General features: G+C 36.2%; 2 protein-coding genes across 6 annotated transcripts in view; one reads left to right on the forward strand and one right to left on the reverse strand.

The window, feature by feature from the left end:
* syk (spleen tyrosine kinase) overlaps nt 1-25724 on the forward strand; it is a 115035-nt gene that overhangs the window by 45534 nt on the left and 43777 nt on the right. The window contains exon 1 of one of the 5 annotated variants that reach the window (XM_049468585.1): nt 11342-11914. The exons of the other annotated variants lie outside the window; for them this stretch is intronic. The gene's annotated coding sequence lies outside the window, so the exon portion shown is untranslated. Of the gene's footprint in view, nt 1-11341; nt 11915-25724 lie in introns of those variants that run through there. 5 annotated transcript variants of the gene reach the window in all.
* On the reverse strand, nt 6224-12450 carry LOC103025938 (GTP-binding protein Di-Ras2). Its single transcript, XM_007255324.4, has 2 exons — nt 12126-12450; nt 6224-9391 (listed from the first exon to the last, which is right to left on the reverse strand). The coding sequence occupies exon 2, from the start codon at nt 9374-9376 to the stop codon at nt 8777-8779; it is 600 nt and encodes a 199-aa protein (XP_007255386.1). The 5' UTR covers nt 9377-9391; nt 12126-12450; the 3' UTR covers nt 6224-8776.

Genomic DNA, 25724 nt, shown 5'->3' on the forward strand with positions numbered 1-25724 from the left:
CCTCATCACTCCTAGGGTGATGTGGATCAGCATAAAGCGCCTGTGAGCTGATGTATAGGAACAGAGTTGCTGCGCTTTCCTCCGAGCATGCTGTGATGCTACTCGGCAATGCTGCATCAGCAGCAGTTCGAAAAGAGGCGGAGTCTGACTTCACATGTAGAGGAGATCTGCGATGCTATCTGCACTCATACACACCTCTACTGCAAAATCTGCAGGAACTGCATGAGAACATTTGAACTGCCTTGGATGGATTATTGCAAGACTTATGTATTGTGTAGCTCAATAAATATATAGTTTCCCATATTAGTCCAAATGTTTTATCATTTATTGTCCCTGGTAACTTTTACCTTCTTTTTGACTAGAATCGCCATTAAACACTTCTTTCTGTGTGCAACTATTTTTTTTGATGATGAGTTCATATGGACTTTACAGAGTGGGAGAGTGAACGGGTATGTTTTGAATCTTTAACACTGTTTACTTCGTACTTGTTGGAGCTGCAATGAAAACAGGGCTGGAATGGTAACTGTGGTTGACAGTCATTTCTGTATTTCTGTATCAATAGACTCTCCTGAGTAGTAATAAATCAACCGAAAATAAACTTCACCTTCATGCGGAGAGAGAAGAGGTCAATTCAGCGAAGATATAAACGAGTGAGATTGACGCAAGAAATTGCATTATGCAACACACACACACATGCGTGCACACACATACACACACACAGAGATGAGCAGTCTCTGCATGGCCCGGTCTTTGAATTATTCAAATCAGATTACACAGAGAGGGAGCGAGAGAAAAACAGAGGGGGGAGAGAGAGAGAGAGAGAGAGAGAGAGAGAGAGAGAGGGTGAAGTGATGGAGGGTCCATTGTGGTTGTTTTGACACTGAAGTGGCCAGACAAGCATTTACAGACAGATTTAGTGCTTTGAGACACTTGAGATTTGGCCTGTGGATGCGCTGCAGGCTAATGCCGGCCATAATTAACACTCTGATATGGATTTAATTGCCAGTTGTGATTTAACATGCTGGACCAAACTGAAGAGGAAAAGGCCAGAGGTGAATTTATAATACACTGAATACTGAGCATGGCTTTAAAAGTAATAAAAAAATATATAAGTAAAAGTAAATTCTCAAAATAGGTAAATAATTGAACTATTTAAATGCAAAATTGTTATTTAGAGGTTTCTGATGTGAAATGCATGTGAAATAATACAATTTGAAACTTGCTAAATCAAAAGTTCAAAAGAAATGTGCTGGAAGGCAAATATCAAACCAAAGAAAAATGATACATGTATCGCTATTTTGTGTAGCTTTACACAAAATTACATTACATTATAAACTGTGAAGACAAATACAGGTCTGCTGTAAGGTTCTCTACAAAATACTATTTCACATGCAGCCTAATACTGTATCTAGCCTGCATATAGACACCTATAAAACTGTTACTCTATCTCTTAAATGCAATAATATTTATAACAACATTTAAAATGTTTTGTTATTTCAGTCTATAATAATATAATAAAGCTTTTTAACGATTATTATGAAATCTCAAGGTTAACGATTCAAGTTTACTAAACCTAAAACATCATTTTTGGATATTACAAATATGTTACACTATATGTATAAGTATAACCCACAAAACATTCTTGGTGATTTAAAAAAAAATTAAATAAAATCACATGAGCGCTTCACTACATTGCTTTACTTAAAAAATATGTTTCTTCATAAGAAAAAAAATAATCAGTTTCTGTTATAAGAAGAAAAAAAGTAAGAATTTACTTTACCACCTGTGCTACAATTGACTATTACTGACATAAATTCTATAGCAGGTTGTAGTACATATATACATTTACAAACATTTATAAACACACAAATCATTTCTTAGGTAGTCTTAAATAATTTCAAACCAACTTTATTGTTTTTAAGTTTGCAAAACTAGGCCAATGTCACTGTAGTGCTGAGACTCACCACCTAAATAGTACCTGCTGTGGGCGAACACTTGAAGTAGCACGAAGCGGCATTCGCGTCCCCTGAACCCGGGCATGGAGCGTCGGGCTAGCGGAAATCTCGTCCCTGACACCGGGACTTAGAGCTTAGGGTTAGCGACATTCGCATTCGCGTCCCCGGCACCCGGGCTTGGAGCGTCGGGCTAGCGGCATTAGCGTCATTGATACCAGGGCTTGAATCGTCGGACTAGCAGCAATCGCGTCCCCGGCACCTGGGCTCGGAGCATCGTGCTAGCGGCATTCGCGTCCTCGGCACACGTGCATGGAGCGTCGGGCCAGCGGCATTCGCGCACTCGGCACCCTGGCTTGAAGCATAGTGCTAGCCGCATTCGCGTCCTCGGCACCCGGGCATGGAGCGTCGGGCTAGCGGCAATCTAGTAACCTACACCCACAGCACTTCTAATGTTTAGTTATACTTACAACACAGCTAAAAGCTAGCTAGCTACAGCCACAGCACAGCTAATGTCTAGTTATACTTACAGCACAGCTAAAAGCTAGCTAGCTACAGCCACAGCACAGCTAATGTCTAGTTATACTTACAGCACAGCTAAAAGCTAGCTAGCTACAGCCACAGCACAGCTAATGTCTAGTTATACCTACAGCACATCTAATGTCTAGCTACACCTACAGCACAGTTGATATCTAGTAACACCTACAGCTCAGCTAATAGCTACCTTTATCTTCAGCCCAGCTGATATCTAGCTACACCTACAGCACAGGTGAAATCTAGCTACACCTACAGCACAGCTAATAGCTACCTATACCTTCAGCCCAGCTAATATCTAGCTACACCTACAGCACAGCTAATAGCTACCTATACCTTCAGCCCAGCTAATATCTAGCTACACCTACAGCACAGCTAATAGCTACCTATACCTTCAGCCCAGCTGATATCTAGCTACACCTACAGCACAGGTGATATCTAGCTACACCTACAGCACAGCTAATAGCTACCTATACCTTCAGCCCAGCTAATATCTAGCTACACCAACAGCACAGCTAATATCTAGCTACACCTACAGCACAGCTGATATCTAGCTACACCAACAGCACAGCTAATATCTAGCTACATCTACAGCACAGCTGATATCTAGCTACACCAACAGCACAGCTAATATCTAGTTACACCTACAGCACAGCTGATATCTAGCTACACCAACAGCAAAGCTAATATCTAGCTACATCTACAGCACAGCTGATATCTAGCTACACCAACAGCACAGCTAATATCTAGCTACACCTACAGCACAGCTAATAGCTACCTATACCTTCAGCTATAGCTATAGAATCCTAATACAAATATTTTATTATGCTTATAGGGAGGCTAAAAAACAGAATTTTGCATCTCTAAAATCATCTTGACCTAGAATAATTATCACTGTTTAATCCACAAACTCTATTAACTTCTTATTCTAATCACTGTTTACATTTTATTAACTCTTCTAGACAAGTGATGAGGCCTCATGAAGTCTAAGCTGGCAGTAAAGCTATGTGTATGCTGTATTCATTTTGTGTAAGGCTGTTTGGTTCTATCTTGCATTAGCATGTGATACTGTCACTACATGTAGGCCTCATTCAGACTGGTGTTTGTTTCTCACCACATTAATGTACACTGGCTCAAAGCTGTATAAAAAGAACATGGTCATAAAGAGGCTTCACAGGCAGCACGGTGAGTGAGTGCTGGCAGGTGCTCTATTATGTTGTCTAAGCCACTTCACTCTGCAGTAATGAGCTACGCAGGCTGGTTAGTCACATTTAGTCTGAACAGTCATCTGTTTGAGTAAGGATAGTTTCTCATAGCCTTTAGAACAACTGAACTAGAGACTCATCTCCACATATCTTAGTCATGGAATCACTATTCTTAACTTCAGACCTCAGCCCACATACAGATCTGGAAGAAAATAAAAGACCACTTAAAATGATGAGTTTCTTTGATTTTACCAAATTGAAAACCTCTGAAATGAAATCAAGAGGAAGATGGGTGATCACAAGCCATCAAACCAAGCTGAACTGCTAAAATGTTTGCCCCAGGAATGGCGTAAAGTTATCCAGAAGCAGTGTGTAAAACTGGTGTAGGAGAACATGCCAAGATGCATTAAAACAGTGATTAAAAACCAGGTTTATTTCACCAAAAATTAATTTTCGAACTTTATGAATATAAACTTTTCTTTGCATTATTTGAGGTCTGAAAGCTCTGCATATTTTTAGTTATCACAGCCATTATTCATTTTCTGCAAATAAATGCCAATATTTATGACAATATTTTTATTTAGAATTTGTGAAAAATGTTGTTTGTAGTTTATAGAATAAAACAACAATGTTAAATTTATTTAAATATATACCTATAAATAGCAAATTCAGATAAACTGATTCAGAAACTGAAGGATCTTATTTTTTTTCCGGAGCTGTATATTGGTGAGAACTTTATGATAAAAAAAAGTTGTACTGTTATTGAAATTCCAATTCCAAATCCTGCCTATTTTTACTCTGAGAAGTTTCTTAAATTCTTAAATGTTCAGTTTAGTTTGGATAAAGCACAAACCTTTTAAACTCTAATACATACATTCTTAAGTACAGTAATGAAGTACAATAAGTACATACATATTTGTCATTCATTATGGATACCACAATCCCCATTTTCTGCTTAAACTCCTGAGAGTTTTATCTTTAATACAGCTGCAAATATCCTTTGTCTTCTTTAGATATCATCAGTTTTTTTTTATTCTAAAAAGCAATCACACAGTTCTAGGGCAGATCATAACAATACTTTAAAATTACTTAAAGTTGTGTAGAATGCTGCATGAAAAGTAGAGACAGTTAAGTTGTCCAACAAGAGATGGATACTATTTACTTACTTGATTATGAATGAGCATGTGTGTGTTGGTTATGTGCCAATCATTTCCACTGGTTGTGAGTTTTGTATCTGTATCTGTAGCTGTTTTAAAGTGTATCCAGCCATTAGGCCCAACTTTCTGGGAAATGTGCTAATCGAATTTGCACGGCCTAAACTAATTAAGCACCTTCATCAGAGCTTTCAGGACATGGCTGTCCACTAGTATTATAATATACACATCAAGGCCTCTGTCAGCACTGAATAAACAAACAACACATATAATCAAAGTGTCTGTGGGCTGTGGGATATTAAACTATATTGTGAAACTTACTTTTTAGCACTGTATGTGGATTGATTGAGTGTAACACATGGCGAGATATGCAGCTCTTCTCAGAACCATCTCTGTTCCACTGCAGACAGACTGAATGTTATTATTAAATAGCAGCAGCAGCGCTGCCTGTTTAGCATCTAATCCCATTAGCTTAAAGCAACAATCAGATGCCGCACTTTGGCAGGTATCTTCAGCATCTCATAAAGATACCACTGGGTAAAAACTGCAGATCCACTGTTGAGCCAGTGTCATCTGTTGCCTAGTCGCAGTGATTACAATCAGCAGCTAGACTGTTTTGCACTGATACAGCACTGTAGTACAAAGTAAAAATTATTGGGATGTTTTAAAATGATTTTTTTTATAGAAACGAAAAAAAAAAAAAACGTACAGACTTTTACAGGTTATCTTTTATACCTGTGAATAAATTAACAGATCTAAATTAACAGATCTCGTCTTGCTTTTTAAAGATGAACACAATTATAACATAGTAGACAAACTAACAAGTTTGAGTCTGTGGCCGCTGCTAAAAAAAATATATATATATTAAAGAAAACTTTGCAATATCATTTTTGAGCCTTTCAATCTTTCAGATGATGGCTTTCTAGCCACAACTTTGCAATATGACTTAAAACAAACAAGTTGTTCTGCAATAAAAAAGTATCCTTTTCACTTTTTTGCTATTTTTTTTAGCCATCACCAAAGGGCACATCCTTAAACAACCCACTGCTTTTAGACATTAATACTTAGAGCTTCACTAAAATCCCAACAGACATTTTATGAATTTAGAAGTTTTTGAAGAAGTAAGATCAGCTCTGTATTGAATCTGTGTCAACAGAGACCAGCTACAAATGCTACTGATTAATTTTTACTTTCTTTTAACCATCACCAACCATCACCTTCTTTTCTGGAGTAGAGTAAAGAGTTACTCCAGCAAAAGCAGAATAACTTCTTTTTTTGATTCTCTTGATTTCAGAAGAAACAATAAATCAGCAGGTGTCCCAAACTTTACCCCATAGTGTACAGTATTTCCTAGCTTGTGGTAAAGAAATATTTCAGATTCAGGAAATGCAGAACTTTCTTTATTTTTGTGACTTGTAGAATATATACAATAATATATAAACTTTTAGGCACACATGTTTTACAGGCATTTCATTAAAACAGTATTACATTTGTTTTACAATTCTGGCATAACAAACAGGCTTGAGTAACTTCAGCACTGAATCTAAGCACATCCCCCCGCCAAAGTAATAAACGCCACCAACTCTTACCGGCACAGCTGCTGTGCCAACAGCTAAAGACATTTTTTTTGGAAATAGTTGTCTGGTTGTCTACAGCACTTTCACTATGGAGAGGTCTATTCGGCATTCTTTTACTTCTTCTGATTACATCCATATTAGTGACATTCCTGTGACAAAACAGCACTTAATAACAGATAGATAGCTTTTTTACTGTCATACTGTGAGCAGTACAGTACCGATGTAGAGAAAGACAGCCAAAGCAGCAATATAGGCTAGCTGGAAAAGCCAGATTCTACCATTATAATTACAAGACCCATCATGCTAAAATATACACATAATAGTAATTCCAGTCAAAAGGTTGTACTTGGTTGATATTTGACTTGGGTATATGGAAAACATACTGGGTTGCTTGTTAAGTATGGTGTAGGAAAATTACAGAGCTTTTTGTGTGTGTTAGCTTTGAGCAGCTATTATTTGAAGCTAGTATTTGAAGCTGCTACAATCACGCAATCCTGCCACTAAATACTTCCTAGGTCTATAGGTTCCATCCATTCAAACTATGTCCAAGATTACCATCATGCTCCACTTGCAAAAAGGACACTTTCTGAATAATAATAAATAAATAAATAAATAAATACAGAAAATAAATTCTAATAATTGTCGTGTGTGTATAAGAATCCATGAAGGTTAATAGGATAGTTAGGCTATGTTCATACAGCAGGTAAAGTCACCTAAATCTGATTTTCCTACAAAATCCAATGTTTTGTTAGGCTGTTACCTTTGTTATCCATCTTTTTAATTTGACCAATCAAAATAACACACAAAACCACAGAGCTTCATGTGAAGTTTTGGTTTCGTTTTGTTCAGCATCACAGGACACAGGAGCTGGGCTTAAAACTGAGAATGTGTTTTGTTATTTGACCACGCATCCTTTGGTTTCTTAGTTAAGATTTTTATTTTCCTTTGACATTATAGCCATGTCCTCCTTCTGAGTCCGTGTTTAGCTATTTCTTTAAAAACTTCTAATAAATAAAAGATTAATGCCGTAGAAGCTGTTTAATTTGTCTAATTTAGCAGAAACATCCCCCTTACATATATATTATTTTTGCTACCTCACTATGTCACCACTAAGACCCTCCCTCACTGCTGTTGTTCATTTTCTCTTCTCGTTATCTAATGTTGAGATTCACTGACGTAAAATTTGCATGAATTCTAATATGGTTGTTTAGACTGAGTCACATTTTTGAGTATTAAGTATATATCGGATTTTAATTCTGCAAAAGATAATGACCCCCGGATTTGGGCCACTTTAACTTGCTGTGTGAACGCAACCTTATATATATTTGGACAGTTAGTTGTTAAAACTAGTTACTCTCTAAATAAGCTATCAGAATACTAAATAATTACTTTACAGCAATAAATATATTGTTTATCTTAAGTATTTATTTACTTACTTCACAGGCAAAGGTTTGGAATGTCATAGCTTAGAGCATAATAATAAAATATTAGATATTATGATCTGTTTCTTCTTTTTTTGAGTTAAATGACTTTCTGTAAGTAAAGCCAATAAAAGCAGAATATTGTGTTACAGTACAGTACTATAAGAACTGTATTAGCTGTATATGGAATATCAACGCAATTGTCTGTCTCTGCATTACTTTTCAGCTGTTTAGCATTTTTATTTCCACCATGCAGCTGATTTTAATATCATATTACATCAGTAGTACTCTATCTTCTATAGTGTGATGCTGGACTGGAGCAACATGCACACATATTGCTTTTTGTGGCACTGATCTTGAGGGCAACATTTCTGACAGTCCTCTTTGAATGTGTCAAAATGATCTTTCTCACACTGTGACTAGCTTATATTATTCCTTCATATTCACAGTTGGTGGTTAGTGGTGTCAATCAATGGACCTTTTTTAAGTTACCTGGAATTGAACTGTGCAGTCTTTGGAGAATGAGAGAAGTTGCCAAGCACTAAGTACTGCTGTTGGGTGCTAAGGTCTGGTGCAAACTTGCATCAGTGGGTAAAACTGAATCCACCCACTGATGAGCATGGGTTATCATGTCTTTTGAAGCATCACTTAGTGGAAAGTGACTGAAGCTGAGAATGTTCCCCAGGGTTTTCTCTGTAAACTGTTGTTGCTAATGTGTGAGTGAGTGTTTGGAGTGTTGGTGAGGTCCGGCTTAATAGCCAACCATCCTTTCACTCGCTGCATCACCAGTCCAGGGAAATGTGTCATGGTTTAGCATGCGTCCCTCTTTTCGTGTAAACAATGTTAGCCAGAACTGCTCATGACTGGTCATGAAAATCTGTTCGTTCTTGGATTCTGGCTGAACCCAGAGTGCAGACACCAGGTTTCTTCTCTTTACATAACTACACACTTGCCCTTGAGCTTCTCGGCTCGTTTCTGTTGCTTGTTCTTTTTGCCGTCAATCTGGAGGCTGACAGTCCTGCGCTTCTCTAAGTTGAGCAGCTCCTGAAAGAGCTCCTTCACGTTGTGGTTTGTCTTGGCGGACGTCTCCATGAAGGCGCACTTCCACCTCTTGGACAGCGCCTCGCCGTCGCTGCTTTCCACCTCGCGGCCGCTGGTCTCGTCATTCTTGTTGCCTACCAGCATGATTGGGATGCTCTCTACATCGCCTTTGATCTGACAGATCTGCTCGAATATGGGCTTCAGCTCCTCCAGGGACTGCTTGCTGGTGATGGAGTAGACCAAGATGAAGGCGTGTCCCTTGGAAATGGACAGACGCTGCATGGCAGGGAACTGGTGGCTGCCCGTGGTGTCGGTGATCTGCAGTGTGCAGATGCTCTTGTCGCAACTGATTACCTGCCTGTAGGTGTCCTCGATGGTGGGGATGTAGCTCTCCCGGAAGGTTCCCTTCACAAACCGCAGAACCAGGGAACTCTTCCCGACTCCTCCGGCCCCAAACACCACCACCCGGTAATCGTTGCTCTGCTCAGGCATTGTTCTTTATGGAGTCTTAGAGGAAGATAAAACAAAAATGAGTTGTTCAATGGATGTTTAGTAAAGATTTCAAATATATATGTAACCATTCAAATGTGTAGACAGTTCTTGTTATAATAAATAACCTGAATAACCTGCTCTTTCTGGAGAGGGATAAATAGCTGGATAATAGCTCAAGAGTGTAAAGAGTTTAATAATAGGAATTAATAATACAAAAACCAACTTAAAATACAAGTCAGTTAACATTTTGCAGGTTTAAATAGAACCAGGTAACACTTTATTTAAATGGTCTAGAATGGTATAGATGCCTCATAGATCCTTAACTAACATTCAACTAAATGTCAATTAAATGGAACTTAACTCGATTCGAACTTGATTCTCTATAGAACTAGTCTAACCTCAACAATGAATCAACCCTAAACCTAACCCTTACCAAAACCATAACCATAACCCTAAGTTTAACCCTAAGCCTAACTCTAAAATTTTTAGAGTAGAGTTAGGGTTAGAGTTAAGTGTAGCATTACCTTTAAAAGAGAATTATTTAGATTTGCCTTAGAGTTCACTTGCATTTAATAGACATGCAGCTGAATGTTTGTTGAGCATCTAGAGGCATCTATAAATGGACCATCCAAATAAAGTAATAAATAGAACCGTTTTTTTGAGCAAAAAATGAGATTCATATTAAACCCAATGTGGCCAGATGGTTCATTAATCTTTATTATGAAACAAGCTTATATGTACGCATCACAAAAGGTATTACAAACTGATCCTAAGAGAATCCAGGTTTCTGTTCAATCCTAACTAGAGACACATATGGACAGAGACAAATATGGACCATCAGTGGATTCCCTGAGGGCCAATTTGGAAATCCACTCTCAAAAGCACAACATCAGCAAAGTGATTTGTTAGTGTGAAGAACCTTTTAAAATTTTAAAGAATATACTGTTATAATTTGCACATATTGTAAATGTATTTGGGAGAAAAGGTGTCTGTAGTTTATAGAAAAAAACAACAATGTTCATTTTTCTCAAACATATACCTATGAATAGCAAAATCAGAGAAACTGATTCAGAAACTAAAGTGGTCTCTTATTTATTTCCAGAGCTGTATATCACATACGTTGGAGTAAAATTATTTTTTTTATTCTAAAATTCTATAAAGCATTCATTTGCAGAAAATGAGAAATGGCTGAATTAACAAAAAAGATGCAGAGCTTTTAGACATCAAATAATGCAAAGAAAATAAGTTTTAAGAGGTCAGAATTCACTGTTTTTTAATCACAGTTTTCATGCGTCTTGGCATGTTCTCCTCCACGAGGCTTACATACTGCTTTTGAATAACTTTAAGCCACTCCTGGTGCAAAAATTCAAGCAGTTCAGTTTGGTTTGATGGCTTGTGATCATCCATCTTTCTCTTGATTATATTCCAGAGGTTTTCAATTTGGTAAAAAAATAAAAAGAAATTATCATTTTAAGTGGTCTTTTTTTCCAGAGCTGTATATTATATGTAATAAAATAAATAAGATGGTAATTTATCACTGGTCAACAATATACTAAGGATACTGTTGGTTAGTTTTTTACTATTTCTAGTAAAAATTAATCATAAGCTGATATCTAAACTGAGAGCTTAAATAGTAAAAAAAAAAAAAAAAAAACTTTATCCATACCCTGAGTTTTAAAAAATTATAACTTTTTTTTTTTTATTGCCATCAGTTTTGGCTAAAATGGTTTGCCACACATTAGGGGAATTTAGATAATAAATTGTGGATCTCTGTAAGCTTGGTTGCAATACAAAATAACTTTGGGCTCCCTGATGTCAGAGTGTACACTACACTTAGCCTACTGTACAATTAAAACAACTGAGAATTGTCTTCATTAAACAGCTACTACAGTGGAGTACAGTGGTGAGTTAACTAGGTTAGGTTGGTTAACTAACACAAACATGTCAGCCTGCTGGATCTGCACCATCTAACCAAGCTTATCTCCTCAGCCATGCGCCAGTGGAGACTCTTCGTGTGCAAGTAAAAAAGCTACACCGGCTAGCTTCAGTCTCTGCCTTTGATTTAGGATTTGGGATTTTTTAGGACATTTGTTGGGTTTTGTTTTGCCTTTTGGTGCTTTTAGTGTGGAAAGGATTTACCGGTTTATCTTTAAAAAAGAGAGTTTAGTGGATTAAATAAAGTAAATACAGTAGCTAATGCTGAAGATAGCGCTTGTTAGTAAGCTAGGATTTATGGTTAGGATTTGAGGAGACTTTTTCCTAGCTACGATTCTGTGTTTTGTGGAATTCAGCTTTTTAATTTATTTATTTTATTATTTATTTACATGATATATTTTATTATTTTTTTATCTGTGTATTTTGCTGATACTGAAGATGTGCTGCTAGCCAGCTGCCTGACTCTGGCTCTATAGCCTGCTGCTGCTGCTGGTGCTGCAGGCAGGGAGGGAGGGATGCAGAGGGAGAGAGAGAGAGAGAGGATACTGCTGCAAAGCTGCTTAAAGCTGCAGACTGAGAGAAAAAGCCGTGTAAAAGCGTCCTGTAAGTATGACGACGTCTATCTCACTTTTATTCACTTTTGCTTTGATTTAATTTAAGTTGTTTTATAATATTAGCGATTTTAGGAACCACAACTGACTTATTCTTGTAAAATAGCTAAATAAAATAATAAACTCGAATAAAATCGACAGGGCGTCGCCGGAAAATTCCTAAAACACACAAAATACACACATATAACACAAGACCTACTCACCTCGAGACCGCGGCGGATAGAGAGACGGAGGGAGAGATGGGCAGCTGGGGAACTTCACACGCCTGTCATCATGGTACTGGACCGGGTTAGGCTGGGCTTGGCTGGGTTAGGCTGGATGGATGTGGGGGCGGTAATGATAATAATAATAATGATAAAAATAATGGCCGTCCGCGCTCTTTCTTCTCCTCCTCATGTGAGAACTGAAGCCGTCGCTGAAAAACCCATTTCGAGCCCTGAGCCGAATATTTAAAGGCGAAATAAAAAAAATAAAAAGACAAATAAATAAATAAAACGAGGGGAAATTCGCCTCCCCGCGCGACGTCACGCTCGCTGACGTAAGGAGGAATCTCACCACCGCCCCACTGCCGGCGGGTTTTATGTATTTTGTTCTTTTCCCGCCCGTTTTCAGACAAAGCCCCGCCTCTCCTGCGTTACGATTGGTTGATAGTATCCCACCCTCTGCGCTCTGATTGGCGTATACCGCGCACATATTAAACAGGTGCTGAAGGAAAGCAGAACCAGAGAATCTCTGAAGAAAGAGAGAGAGAGAAAGGACCACCAGGGGGCGCGAAAGAGCCGGTCCAAAATTAATGGGTTTATATATGGAGCATTTAAGCCAAATCTATAGAGTTTATACTGTTGGTTTATATATATATATATATATATATATATATATATATATATATATATATATATATATATATATATATATATATATATATATATATATGTTTATATATTTTATATTTGTATTATTTTTCAAACATATTTTGCACACACAATGCAAAGTTATAGCAATAGCAAGCTATATGTTACATACTTGGTATGCAATGGAACAATGTAGTATAATATAAGGAGTATAGCAATACTAATAATACTACTACTACTACTAATAATAATAATAAAAGATACAATACATTTACATTATCACGTTTGTTGATTTTTATACTAAAAATATATTAACTGCCTCAACACAGAATGATATCAAATGTTTTAGTACCGAATACCTAAATTTTAAAACATTTTAACATAGTTAAAACTTATAAGCATTGTAAGTTTGATCTGTAGCAGAAATGATATTGTCTTTAATTGAACAAAACAGATACAGATAAGTTGTCTTTGCTTTTTATCGAAGTACTTTATTCTACTTCTAAATTAAAGGAATATCCCTGACAGGTCGTTTATTCATATTTTTTATTTGAGTTTTTAACTTTCTAGCTCCATTCACCCCATTCATTGAGGACTCACTCGCAGGTTCCCTCTAACAGTTTGCAGTCATTTTCTGATACAGCAGTGGCAATAGGAAGTGGGCAAGCACTCCACAATCCAGCTCTGACCTGAGGATAAAAACTTAATAAAAAGAGGATAAAAAGATTTTACCAAAAATAATACTGATGTTGTGTCCTGTTTTATAATGTTTTATAACTAATTGAATCAGTTAATTAATTGTTCTCTTTTTTAAAGAGTAATTTAAAATTGGTATGTATTCCCTACAAAATATCCAGCTGGTTATCCAGAGAAAACATACCCTATGCTGGTCAATTTTTTTAGTCTATTGTATCTAAATCTGGAAACTAAGCTTAAAAGCCTATAAAAAATATTTTATTTTAGGTAATAAGGGGTGTTGGGCATAAGACAGAACTGAAACCCAGAAAAAGCGATAATGTCTTAAGGCTACAGTAGCCAACAAAAAACTATATTGATGTAGAGCTTGGAAATTGTCATAAAATATGCATTATGAATTGTATAGGTTTATAGTGCCACATATGCATTACTTTATCTACAAATGTTAGGGAAATAAATAAATGACCACAAAATGTAGGTCAAAATGTATTTTAAAAACATGTAGAGTTGTCTAAATTTTGTTGATTTTTAGTTTATGACATCATTTGAGCACACAAATTGTTCCTTTAACTGTGTCAATTGTTTTTCTTTTTTTTGTTACATGCACTTCCGCTGACAGTAAAGAAGGGTATATCTCTTTCTCTCTCCTGTAAAGTTGCTGTAATGGAGATACATATTGAATTTTCCAATCGTTTGTGTATTTCCTTAGCGTACTAGTCAATATACCTAAATAAAACTGATTGTCTTATAATATTTAAAAAAAACTGTAAGCTTTGAGTTTTATTGATTAGAAAATCGTATTACAAGCAGCTACTAGTGCAGAACTATTTTATCATTAATATTCTTAAAAAGTAGTGCTTCTTGATTCATGTCCAGTGCAGTACCACTGCACTTCTTCCCTGCTGGGTTCACACACCTGTTTCAACTCTACTAATTACACTAATTAACCTTTCACAGCTACTGCTGGACCAGAATAAAGAACAAGCTCTCATCATCAACATCATCAATACTATACAGTAGAAATCAATAGAGCAAAACAATCAATGCATAATAGATAGAAAATTTAAAATTTAATAAATGAATGGGTTTATATATGGAGCATTTAAGCCAAATCTATAGAGTTTATACTGTTGGTTTATATATATATATATATATATGTTTATATATTTTATATTTGTATTATTTTTCAAACATATTTTGCACACACAATGCAAAGTTATAGCAATAGCAAGCTATATGTTACATACTTGGTCAATATACCTAAATAAAACTGATTGTCTTATAATATTTAAAAAAAACTGTAAGCTTTGAGTTTTATTGATTAGAAAATCGTATTACAAGCAGCTACTAGTGCAGAACTATTCTATCACTAATATTCTTAAAAAGTAGTGCTTCTTGATTCATGTCCAGTGCAGTACCACTGCACTTCTTCCCTGCTGGGTTCACACACCTGTTTCAACCCTACTAATTACACTAATTAACCTTTCACAGCTACTGCTGGACCAGAATAAAGAACAAGCTGTTCTACAGCCTTTACTCTAAGGCGGTGTCCCAATTGTGCAGTTTACTAATTATTAATAATAACATCCAGTTTTTGAGTATGAAGTATGTTTTATAGGTAAAATTGTTAAAGTTAAATATAAAAACGGCTTTGTTCATTAATATTTTGTGTTTTACCATGATAAATCCTGCATTATTAAGATCAGTATATAGTAGGCTATATATCTCATATAATTAGTGTGTGGGATGCAATTGGGACACAGCCTAAGATAAAGGAAAGGAAAGGTCTGTAAAGCCAATCAGCGGGCTGGTTGTAAGAGAAGGACTGGCCAATCCTAGCGCAGGTGGGCGGGGCTTGTCTGAATACGGGTGTAGAATTCGTGAAGAAACCCCCGCAGCGCGTGGGCAGCTGAAGCGCGTGGGCTGCTTGCTGGGAAGTGCGTTTATAAGCTCAGTTTATCCTCAAGTACATAATGAAAATCCGCTTTGTGGGAAATCCCGTTGCATCATTATATGTGCATTACATATGAGTAAATATGTGGAGCTGAAATGACAGTAGTGACCTGACTGTGGTGGTTTTTTAAGTGTGTAAAAGACCTATATGGACAAAAATGCTGTACATGCATGCATTCCTGCAATATACAGAAATACTAAAAACATGGAATTATTTAGTTAACAAAAAGTGTTTTAAACAATCAAGAATATGTTTTATATTTTAGATTGTTTAAAGCAGCACAGCTTGCTTAGATATATACAGCTGTGCACATCTTGGCTGCATTTTTTTCAGTCAGCTTTTATGAGGTAGAGTCACCTGGAATTCAGGCTTTAAGTTACCAGCTGTGCTAAACTTGTAAAGAGCTAATTACTTGCCTCTTAAAAAGCCATGACCATATTATTAACCATATTTTGTCCATTAATACCTGAAATGTGTTGAAATATCCTGCTTAAATTTGCTTTAATTGTGTTCATCTCTCTCTGCCTCTGCAGCACCGTCTCAGGCTCAATTATGTAATAAGCGTAAATGATGTTTTAATGTACTTTGGTATGCAAACACATCACGATATGCAAATCAATTATTCAGTAGTACCGCCCCCCTGCTGACGTCCAACTATCTGGATCTCAGTGTTATTAGGGTAACACTGCTGCTGCTGCAGCTCAGCCAATCAGCTCTCCTCCCTCCTGACCTGCCTCTAAACCCATACATCACTCAGTGCCCCGTCCAAAAAAAACAGGGGGTTTAGTGCCCCTTTAATGTGTTTGAGAGCATAATATTTGAGTAATGTTCTAATCCATGTTATGGCAAGAACTACTCAACTAAGTAAAGAAAAAAATTACTTCATGAAATGAAGGTCAATAAATGTGAAACATTTCAAGAACTTTGAAAGTATCCTCAAGTGCAGTCACCGCAAAGACTATCAAAAACGTTATGATGAAACCGGCTCTTATCAGGACCGCTCCAGGAAAGGAAGACCAAGAGTATCTTCTGTTGCACAGAATAAGTTTATCAGAGTTACCAGCCTCAGAAACAACAAGTTAATAGAACCCCAGATAAGAGAGTATTTGGGTTTGTTTAACCCTTTATTTAGGTTTACTACCTGATTCCTTATGTGGTCTTTTATGTGGTCTGAATGATTTCAGTGTTAATTTACTATTAAATGAGAGGTGTTTTCAAATTTTTGAATGGTACTTTACAGAAATAGTGTATGATACATGTGTAACAGGACATACCAGACGTCTTGCATGTCTCGTCATCATCATCATCAACATCATCAATACTATACAGTAGAAATCAATAGAGCAAAACAATCAATGCATAATAGATAGAAAATTTAAAATTTAATAAGTTAAAAACAGAAGAAGAAAAGGAGAGGAGAGGAAAAAGGAGAGGCACATAGAAATGTTGCATCATGCATTGAAAGCAGATCTGAAAAGGTGAGTTTTGAGGAGAGATTAATAATAACAATCCATCCCATTGATTGTAATTGAATGATAAGCTTTATTGATAAAAGAATAGTGCAACCTTTGGACAACATTGGTGCAATGTTGTAAGAAAGCAGATATCTTTGTGTGGGTTCTGTCTCATTCTGATGTATAAAGCTTTTAAAGCAGAACACAGCGTCTAGTATATTTGTAGTAACATATTGACACGTTGTCTGGTCAGCAGTGGTGTCATGGTGGTCCCTTGATTGATGGATGAGGCAGAGGAGGGCTGATAAGCAGATGGCCCACAGGCACTAATTATAGACTGGGGAGTTCACCTGCCTTGTAAGTGTTTGTGTTAATAATAAAATTGTGGGTGTAACTAAACTGGCATCTTGGTTTATAAGCTATACAGTGGCTTGCAAAAGTATTCATACTCCTTGAACTGTTCCATGTTTTTTCACATTACATTTACAAACATAAATATATTTCATTGGAATTTAATGGGAAAGACCAACACAAAGTGGTATACAATTGTGAAGGGGAAATACAATTATTGTAATTATAATGATTCATTTTTTACAAATAAAAAACTGAAAAATGTATAATAAGCAAAAATTTGTGGAACCACCTTTTGCTGCAATTACAGCTGCAAGTCTTTTAGGGTAGGTCTCCACCAGCTTTGCACATCTGGTGAGTGAAATTTCTGCCCATTCTTTTTTGCAAAACAGCTCAAGCTCATTCAGATTAGCTGGAGAGCGTTTGTGAACAGCAGTTTTCAGATCTTTAGAGCTTTAGTTTTTGACTGGGTTTAAGTCTGGACTTTGACTGTGTTTTGTCTTAAACCATTCCATTGTAGCCCTGGCTTTATGCTAAGGGTCGTTGTCTTGCTGGAAGGAAACTCCGCCCCAGTCTCAAGTCTTTTGCAGACTCCCAACTAGGGGTGGGCGATATGGCTCTAAAATAATATCACGATATTTCAGGGTATTTTTGCGATAACGATATACTTGGCGATATAGGAAAACTAAAATAATTCATTCATTTCAGGAATATAGTATAATAGTATAAGAGTTTAATCATAATGTAGCAAAAAAAATCATAGCATTAAATAATATAATGCAGCAAATATTACTGCAGAATATTTAGCGCATGCAAATAAACTACAAACTAAAACAATTATACAATAAATACACCTAAAGCTTCACAGTAAATAATAGACTACTTTTAAGACAGAACAGCCCTATTATCACGATATGGATTTTTAATATCATGATATTTCTGTGTCACGATATATTGTATACGATATAATATTGCCCACCCCTACTCCCAACAGGTTTTCTACCAAGCTTGCCCTGTATTTATCTCCATCCATCTTCCCATCAACTCTGACTTCCATCAACATCTGTGTCTCTGCTGAAGAAAAGCAGCCCCAGAGCATGATGCTTCCACCACCATGTTTCACAGTGGGGATGGTGTGTTCAGAGTGATGTGCAATGTTCATTTTCTGCCACACATAGCATTTAGCATTTTGGGCAAAAACTTCATTTTTTTGCAGCACCTTGTTCCACATGTTAGCTGTGTCCTCAACATGGCTTCTGCTAAACTGAAAATTTGAATTTTTATGGTTTGCTTTCAACAATGGCTTTCTTCTTGCCACTTCTCCTTAAAGACCACATTTGTGCAGCACACGACTAATAGTTTCCCCCAACCGAGCTGTGGATCTCTACATTTCGTCCAAAGTCACCATGGGCCTTTTGGCTACTTCTCTGATCAGTGCTCTCCTTGTTTGGCCTGTAAGTTTAGGTGGGCGGCCTTGTCTTTGTAGGTTTACAGTTGTGCCATACTCAATTTCCATTTCCGGATAATGGATGGAAGTGAACAGTGCTCCCTGAGATGTTCAAAGCTCTCCACAACCTAATTTCTGACCTGTCTGCTGTGTTCTTTGGACTTCAAGATGCTGTTTTCTTCGCAATATTCTCTAAACCAGGGGTGTCCGCGAGATATTTTAGAAATAGAGTGAAAGTTGGCCCTCTGTTAAGCAGGTTTTATAATGTGAGATTCAAAGTTTGAACGCTAGGTGTCAGAAACCAGTCAAAGAGTCTAAAAGCGGAGAGAGTGCGCATTTCTAGCGCAGTTAAACGGGGCAAAAGAGTCTAAAAGTGGAGAGGGTTCGCATTTCTAGCGCAGAAAAACGGGCCAAAGAGTCTAAAAGCGGAGAGGATGCGCATTTCTAGTGCAGAAAAACAGGCCAAAGAGTCTCGAGTCGGAGAGGGTGCACATTTCTAGCTCAGAAAAACGGGCCAAAGAGTCTAAAAGCGGAGAGAATGAGCATTTCTAGTGCAGTTAAACGGGGCAAAAGAGTCTAAAAGCGGAGAGAGTGCGCATTTCTAGTGCAGTTAAACGGGGCAAAAGAGTCTAAAAGCGGAGAGAGTGTGCATTTCTAGCGCAGTAAAACGGGGCAAATAGTCTAAAAGCGGAGAGAGTGCACATTTCTAGAGCAGAAAAACGGGGCAAAAGAGTCTAAAAGTGGAGAGGGTGCGCATTTCTAGAGCAGAAAAACGAGGCAAAAGAGTCTAAAAGTTGCCGTAATTAAGAAGTTTAATATTAAGAGACATCATGAAATTAAACATCAATTTGAAAAATCTTAGTTTACACAACACTGTCAAAGATAAATATAGGAAGTCAAGTAAAATGGTGTGTAAATAAAATAATCAGGAAAAAAGTATTATTTAAAGTGGTATATTTCATTATTTGTTTTATTACAGAGTTTGGACCGTGACTTCAAATATATTTCTCCTTCTGGCCCCCAACAAAAAAGTTTGGACACCCCTGCTCTAAACCAACGTCTGAGGTCATCAAGGAGCAGCTGTATCTGTACTGAGATTAGATTACACACAGGTGGACACTTTTTTTTTAGTCAATAGCAGCCATCAGGCAATTTCTGAATGCAATTGGTTTGTAAGAAATGTTTTGAACCATGCATAATTATCTTTCCACTTCTCAATTGTATACCACTTTTGTGTTGGTCTTTCACAATAAAGTCCAATTAAATATATTTATGTTTTATGGATGTAGTCTCACAAAATATGGAAAAATATGGAATATGTTTGCAAGCCACTGTATATGCACATATTTAATTGTTTCTGGGTAACACGATGAACATGATGATTTTACACTTCTCAAAATTGTTCAGGAAGTTGGTTTTTGCCCTCTCTCTCTCACACACACACACACGCAAACACACACACACACGCAAACACACACACACTCACTTATATGCTAGAGATTCATTTAGGTGCTTTGTTTTGGAGTAAGTTGTTGGTGTTCATAGGGAAGTTGCTGCATGCCATCTCTGCTGTATTTAATATTAAAACAGAAAATATTACAGGAGGCTTTGGTTTGAAGTCTGCTGTGGTTGTTTAAAATGGGGAAGTCAGCCCAGTGGACATGGAGCTCTTCCTCTTACAGGCCTGCAGCAGATCGGCAGGGTTTACTCTGTGTTTTTAGCTGAGTTTCAGCAATTTTTTAGCATTTAAGTATGAAATTAATTAAATTAATAGAGCTAGACTGCTTTAGGAATGGATAGTCCCTTTTCACATTAATATCGAAGAGCAGAGGTGAGTGTTTAAATGGATTTTTCTTCTTTAGTGTAAAGTAGTAGTTCTCATAAAGGCCTCATTACCAGCAGGGCCTGGAATAGTAGCAAAATGAGCTGTACCAGTAATTAGTTCACTTTTATGTTAATTAAATGCACTTATAATTCAAAACAAATACTTGCACCCAGATAGAATCAACAGACAGGAATTATACTTGGTGGATAGTCTTGCCAGATTGACTCTAAGCATTTCTATTGATAAATTCATCATTGAATTTGGACACAATGTAAATTTTGTCTAAAAAATTGCTTTAGTTGTGGCAATGACAAACAAGACAACATTTCGCCCAAATTCTAAATAAAACTATTGTCATTTACAGCATTTATTTGCAAAAAAATTTGAAATGGTCAAATTACCAAAAAAGATGCAGAGCTTTCAGACCTCAAATAATGCAAAGAAAACAAGTTCATGTTAATAAAGTTTTAAGAGTTCAGAAATCAATTTTTGGTGGAATAACCCTGGTTTTTAATCACAGTTATCATGCATCTTGGCATGTTCTCCTCCAGCAGTCTTACACACTGCTTTTGGATAACTTTATGGCTTTACTCCTGGCGCAAAAATTTAAGCAGTTCAGTTTGGTTTGATGGCTTCTGATCTTTCATCTTCCTCTTGATTATATTCCAGAGGTTTTCAATTTGGTAAAATCAAAGAAACTCATCGTTTTTAAGTGGTTGCTTATTTGTATTCAGAGCTGTATGTCAAGTCAAGTCAAGTCATTATCAACCGCTTCATCCATTAAGGGTCGCGGGGGGGTGCTGGAGCCTATCCCAGCCGGCATCGGGCGGAAGGCAGGATACACCCTGGACAGGCCGCCAATCCATCGCAGGGCAGAGCTGTATGTATAACATCTAAACATATTAAATCTGTTCACACTGTTTTCTTTCAGCATATAGAATTCTTTGCCAGCACTCTTCTGCCTCCTGTTGGTGGTTGGTGGTCTCTGAAACCTTAAAGTGTGTTATCAGGGCGTGGGTGTGTGTGTAGTCATGCTTTGTGCACCTGGAGAGTAAGATCATTTCCGGGGGCTTTCGCTGAGCTTGCAGGGGCTTCTTTGAAGTTTGAAGTATGAGACCTCTAACTCCACATCCTCAGATTGCATGATGAAAAGAGAGGGTTTTTAACACAAAGTAAAGAGAGAAGATGAAGATGAATCAGAAGCTTCTGGAGAGTTGCCATGTATGATGTAGCAGCTGAAGCTGAAGCTAAAGCGAGCGGCTGAGTTAAATGTCAGAGTTGCAAAATGCTGCCAGACAGCTTGAGTTTTAGCCACTGGAGAGTTGAGATTTCTTTTACTGAGTATGTTAAATGTGTACATTAAAAATCTAGTTTGTAGTGTAATTTTGTTAGTTGCATTCACAGAAGTCAGGAGTGCGCACATTTTAAAATATATATATAAAAAAAGTTTTAAAATCTTTAACCCTTTATTCTCTGTATTTAGGCACTTTAGCACTCCATCAGATTCATTGACCCCAGAAGAGAACCCTGTGGGACACAAAAAATCATTCTAAACCAAATGAATAATAACAAATAATTTACAGAACAGTGAAATACTGTTCTGTATTATAATATGCTGTAGTGAATATACTTGTTTTTTTTGTTCGAAATTCTTTAACAGGAAAAAAAAAGTAATCTGACTTTGTAACTTGTAGATTACATTTCTACCCCTTAGTCCCAGTATTTGAACACTTAACCAATTTAATAACTACATAAACCACAGAATAGAACCCTGTAGGACTCCATAAAATATGCACAACTAAACAACTACCAAATCAATTCTGTTATTTTCTGCATTATATTTCATAAATTAGTAATAAACCTATGGTACAAGGTTAAAGGTTAATTTTTTTTATAAAGTACTTTTTTATTTATTTAAAATAACCTTTAAAAAGATTAACCCCTTTCCAGTTAATCACTGTAACTTTACTCTCATAGGTACAAAGGTACAGTTTTATAGAACCCTGTGGAACTCCACAAAATATGCTAAACCAAGTAAATATCAAATAATTCCCATTAGATTCGGCATTAAGATTAGGGGCTGAATAATAAATCTAGGATTATGTTTGACACAACATGTGTATAATACTCAATATTATATTTTACTATACTAAAAATAAATACTATTATATATGGTACTACATGAACAAATAAAATACTAAACTATTTGTACACTATATTTTAAAGTAGAATTTGAATTTTTAAGTAACTTCTTAGTTTTTTAATTACCTTCTTGTATTATTCTATGCAATTATATTTTCTAAATTCTTTTTCTTTACATTGAAATATGAGTAACCTGACTGTCTTACTGTCTAGATTTAATTTTTTTCCACTTATTCCCAGTATTTGAACTATTTTTAACACTTTAATAACTACATAAACCACAGAAAGGGCCCCTGTGTGGCTCCTATAGGGAAATAATTCACTTTTTTTTGTTTCACATATGCAGTAATAAACCTAGTGCACAACATGATAATTTAACACTGCATATCTACTGTGGTATACTGCAGTTATATTTGACTATACACTGCATTATATTTGACTATTCTATTTTATACTTTACTATATTAAAAGTACTTTAATATACTTTACTATACACAGTAAAAAAAAGACTGTTTTTAAGTGTTTTATTTTTAAGAAATCACAAAACATTTTGTATTGAAAATAATAACTGAATAATAAACTGTAAATGTTATGTTTTTTTTTTGCTATATATGTATTATACTATTTTACAGTTTAGGATTAGGGCCAGAATTAGGGTAAATCTTGAGTTTTAAGATGAGTTAATATATTTGCCATTTATATACTATACTTTATTTCACTGTATTATACTGGACTATACAAAATTTAAAATACTTCAATATACTCAACTATGCAAAACAGTCAAGTACTATACTTTATGTACACTCAATTGAAAAGTAACTCATTGGAGTTTTTTAAGTTACTTGTTCAGAAAAATAGTTTTTTAACCTTTAAAAAAAGAAAGTGCCTAAATGTATTTTATTTTATTTTAACACTATTTAACACTAGCTACATTACTGCCCTAATTAACCTTAAAGTGACCCCAGAATAGAACCCTGTGGGATTACCAAAAAACAAATAATAGATTCTACATTAGGATTAATAGTTAAATAATACATCTAGGGTGTAATTTGTTAATTTAGTTTTATTCATTGTATGTACTATATTGTACTATTTTATACTGTTCTATATTTATTTTTTTTATATATTAAAATAATATTTTAAGGTACTTTTTATACTATAATATACAATATACTTTTTTCTATACTAGGTTGCAAAAGTTTCTGCATGACAATTAATGGTTAAATAATAAATCTAGGAAAATATTTGTCACTACATATGTATAATATGTATAATAATTGACTATATTTAACTATACTGTACTATACAAAAAATACTGTAATATATGGTACTACACTAAATATCAAAATACTATACTATACTATATAAGATTTTTTAAACTAACTTTTTAAAGATTTTTTATTGTAATTCAATGAACTTAGACTAATCTGATTTGTAGAATAATCTAAATTTAATTACTTAATTAAAAGTAAAGAATTTGTTTTTTAACACCAATGGAAAAACTCCAGCGGGTTAAAAGTACAGATTTGTAAACACTGAGCAGGTGTAGAGCATGAAGGCAGTGTGCCGTAACCGGCTCACTATCACTAAACATCACAACCCGTTTCACCTCACTGATCCATATCCTCAGATACACGACACACTGCACTTACCATAACATCTTGCACATTACATCAGCTCACACTCAAAACCTGCAGTCCCTGCTACAGATCTACAGTTCTTATTTATAGAAACAGGTTAACACATATTCTATTCTTAATACGTTGTATATAAGATAATATATTGTATTGACAGACACTGGATTTTTCACTGATTATTCCTGCTCTAAATATTTGAAGCTGTGCTGCTTTCGATTTATACTCAGAAAAATTCTATTTATACTCTATTTATTAACATATCTGATCTACAAACTCAATGTAATTTTCCATATTTCCAGCCCTAATCTAACCCTGGGTTTGCCCTACTTTTAAACAGAATACTTACTCTAATCCAAAACCTAATCCCAGCCCTAATCTAACCCTGGCTCTGGCCCTAAACCCAAACCTAATCCTGACTCTAATCCTAAACCTGACTCTAGCCCTTATCTAACCCTGGCTCTGGCCCTAAACCCAAACCTAATCCTGACTCTAATCCTAAACCTGACTCTAGCCCTTATCTAACCCTGGCTCTGGCCCTAAACCCAAACCTAATCCTGACTCTAATCCTAAACCTGACTCTAGCCCTTATCTAACCCTGGCTCTGGCCCTAAACCCAAACCTAATCCTGACTCTAATCCTAAACCTGACTCTAGCCCTTATCTAACCCTGGCTCTGGCCCTAACCCCAAACCTAATCCTGACTCTAATCCAAAACCTAATCCCAGACCTAATCTAATCCTGGCTCTGGCCCTAAACCCAAACCTAATCCAAAACCTAATCCCAGCCCTAATCTAACCCTGGCTCTGGCCCTAAACCCAAACCTAATCCTAAACCTAATCCCAGCCCTAATCTAATCCTGGCTCTGGCCCTAAACCCAAACCTAATCCTGACTCTAATCCGAAATCGAACTCTAGCCCTAATCTAACCCTGGCTCTGGCCCTAATCCCAAACCTAATCATGACTCTAATCCTAACCCTGACTCTAGCCCTAATCTAACCCTGGCTCTGGCCCTAAACCCAAACCTAATTATGACTCTAATCCTAAACATAATCTCAGCCCTGGCTCTAATACCAACCCAACACTGATCTACTAAATAACTTCAGTTTTACGAATCCTATTACAATTTTAAACCCAATCCCAACCCCAATCCTGTCTGTGTCCCTCAATCCCAATTCTAATTCAAACTCTAATCCTGGATCTGATCCTAACCTTAACCATAGCTATAATCCTAAACCAAAAAATGTAACCTCCACCCATTTATATTTAGTAGCTCCCCTGAATTTTCACTAATCCTGACCCAAATTTAAACCTTTATTTAAATCTTAACCTTAACCCTGTGTCTGTCCCCAATTTCAATTCTAATTCTAATTTAACCCAAAACCACTTATTTTATTATATATTATTCTAACCCAAACTTTAACATAAATATGTATTGTTTATATGTTT

This window comes from Astyanax mexicanus, chromosome 20 (genome assembly GCF_023375975.1).
Source record: "Astyanax mexicanus isolate ESR-SI-001 chromosome 20, AstMex3_surface, whole genome shotgun sequence".
NCBI lineage: Eukaryota > Metazoa > Chordata > Actinopteri > Characiformes > Acestrorhamphidae > Astyanax > Astyanax mexicanus.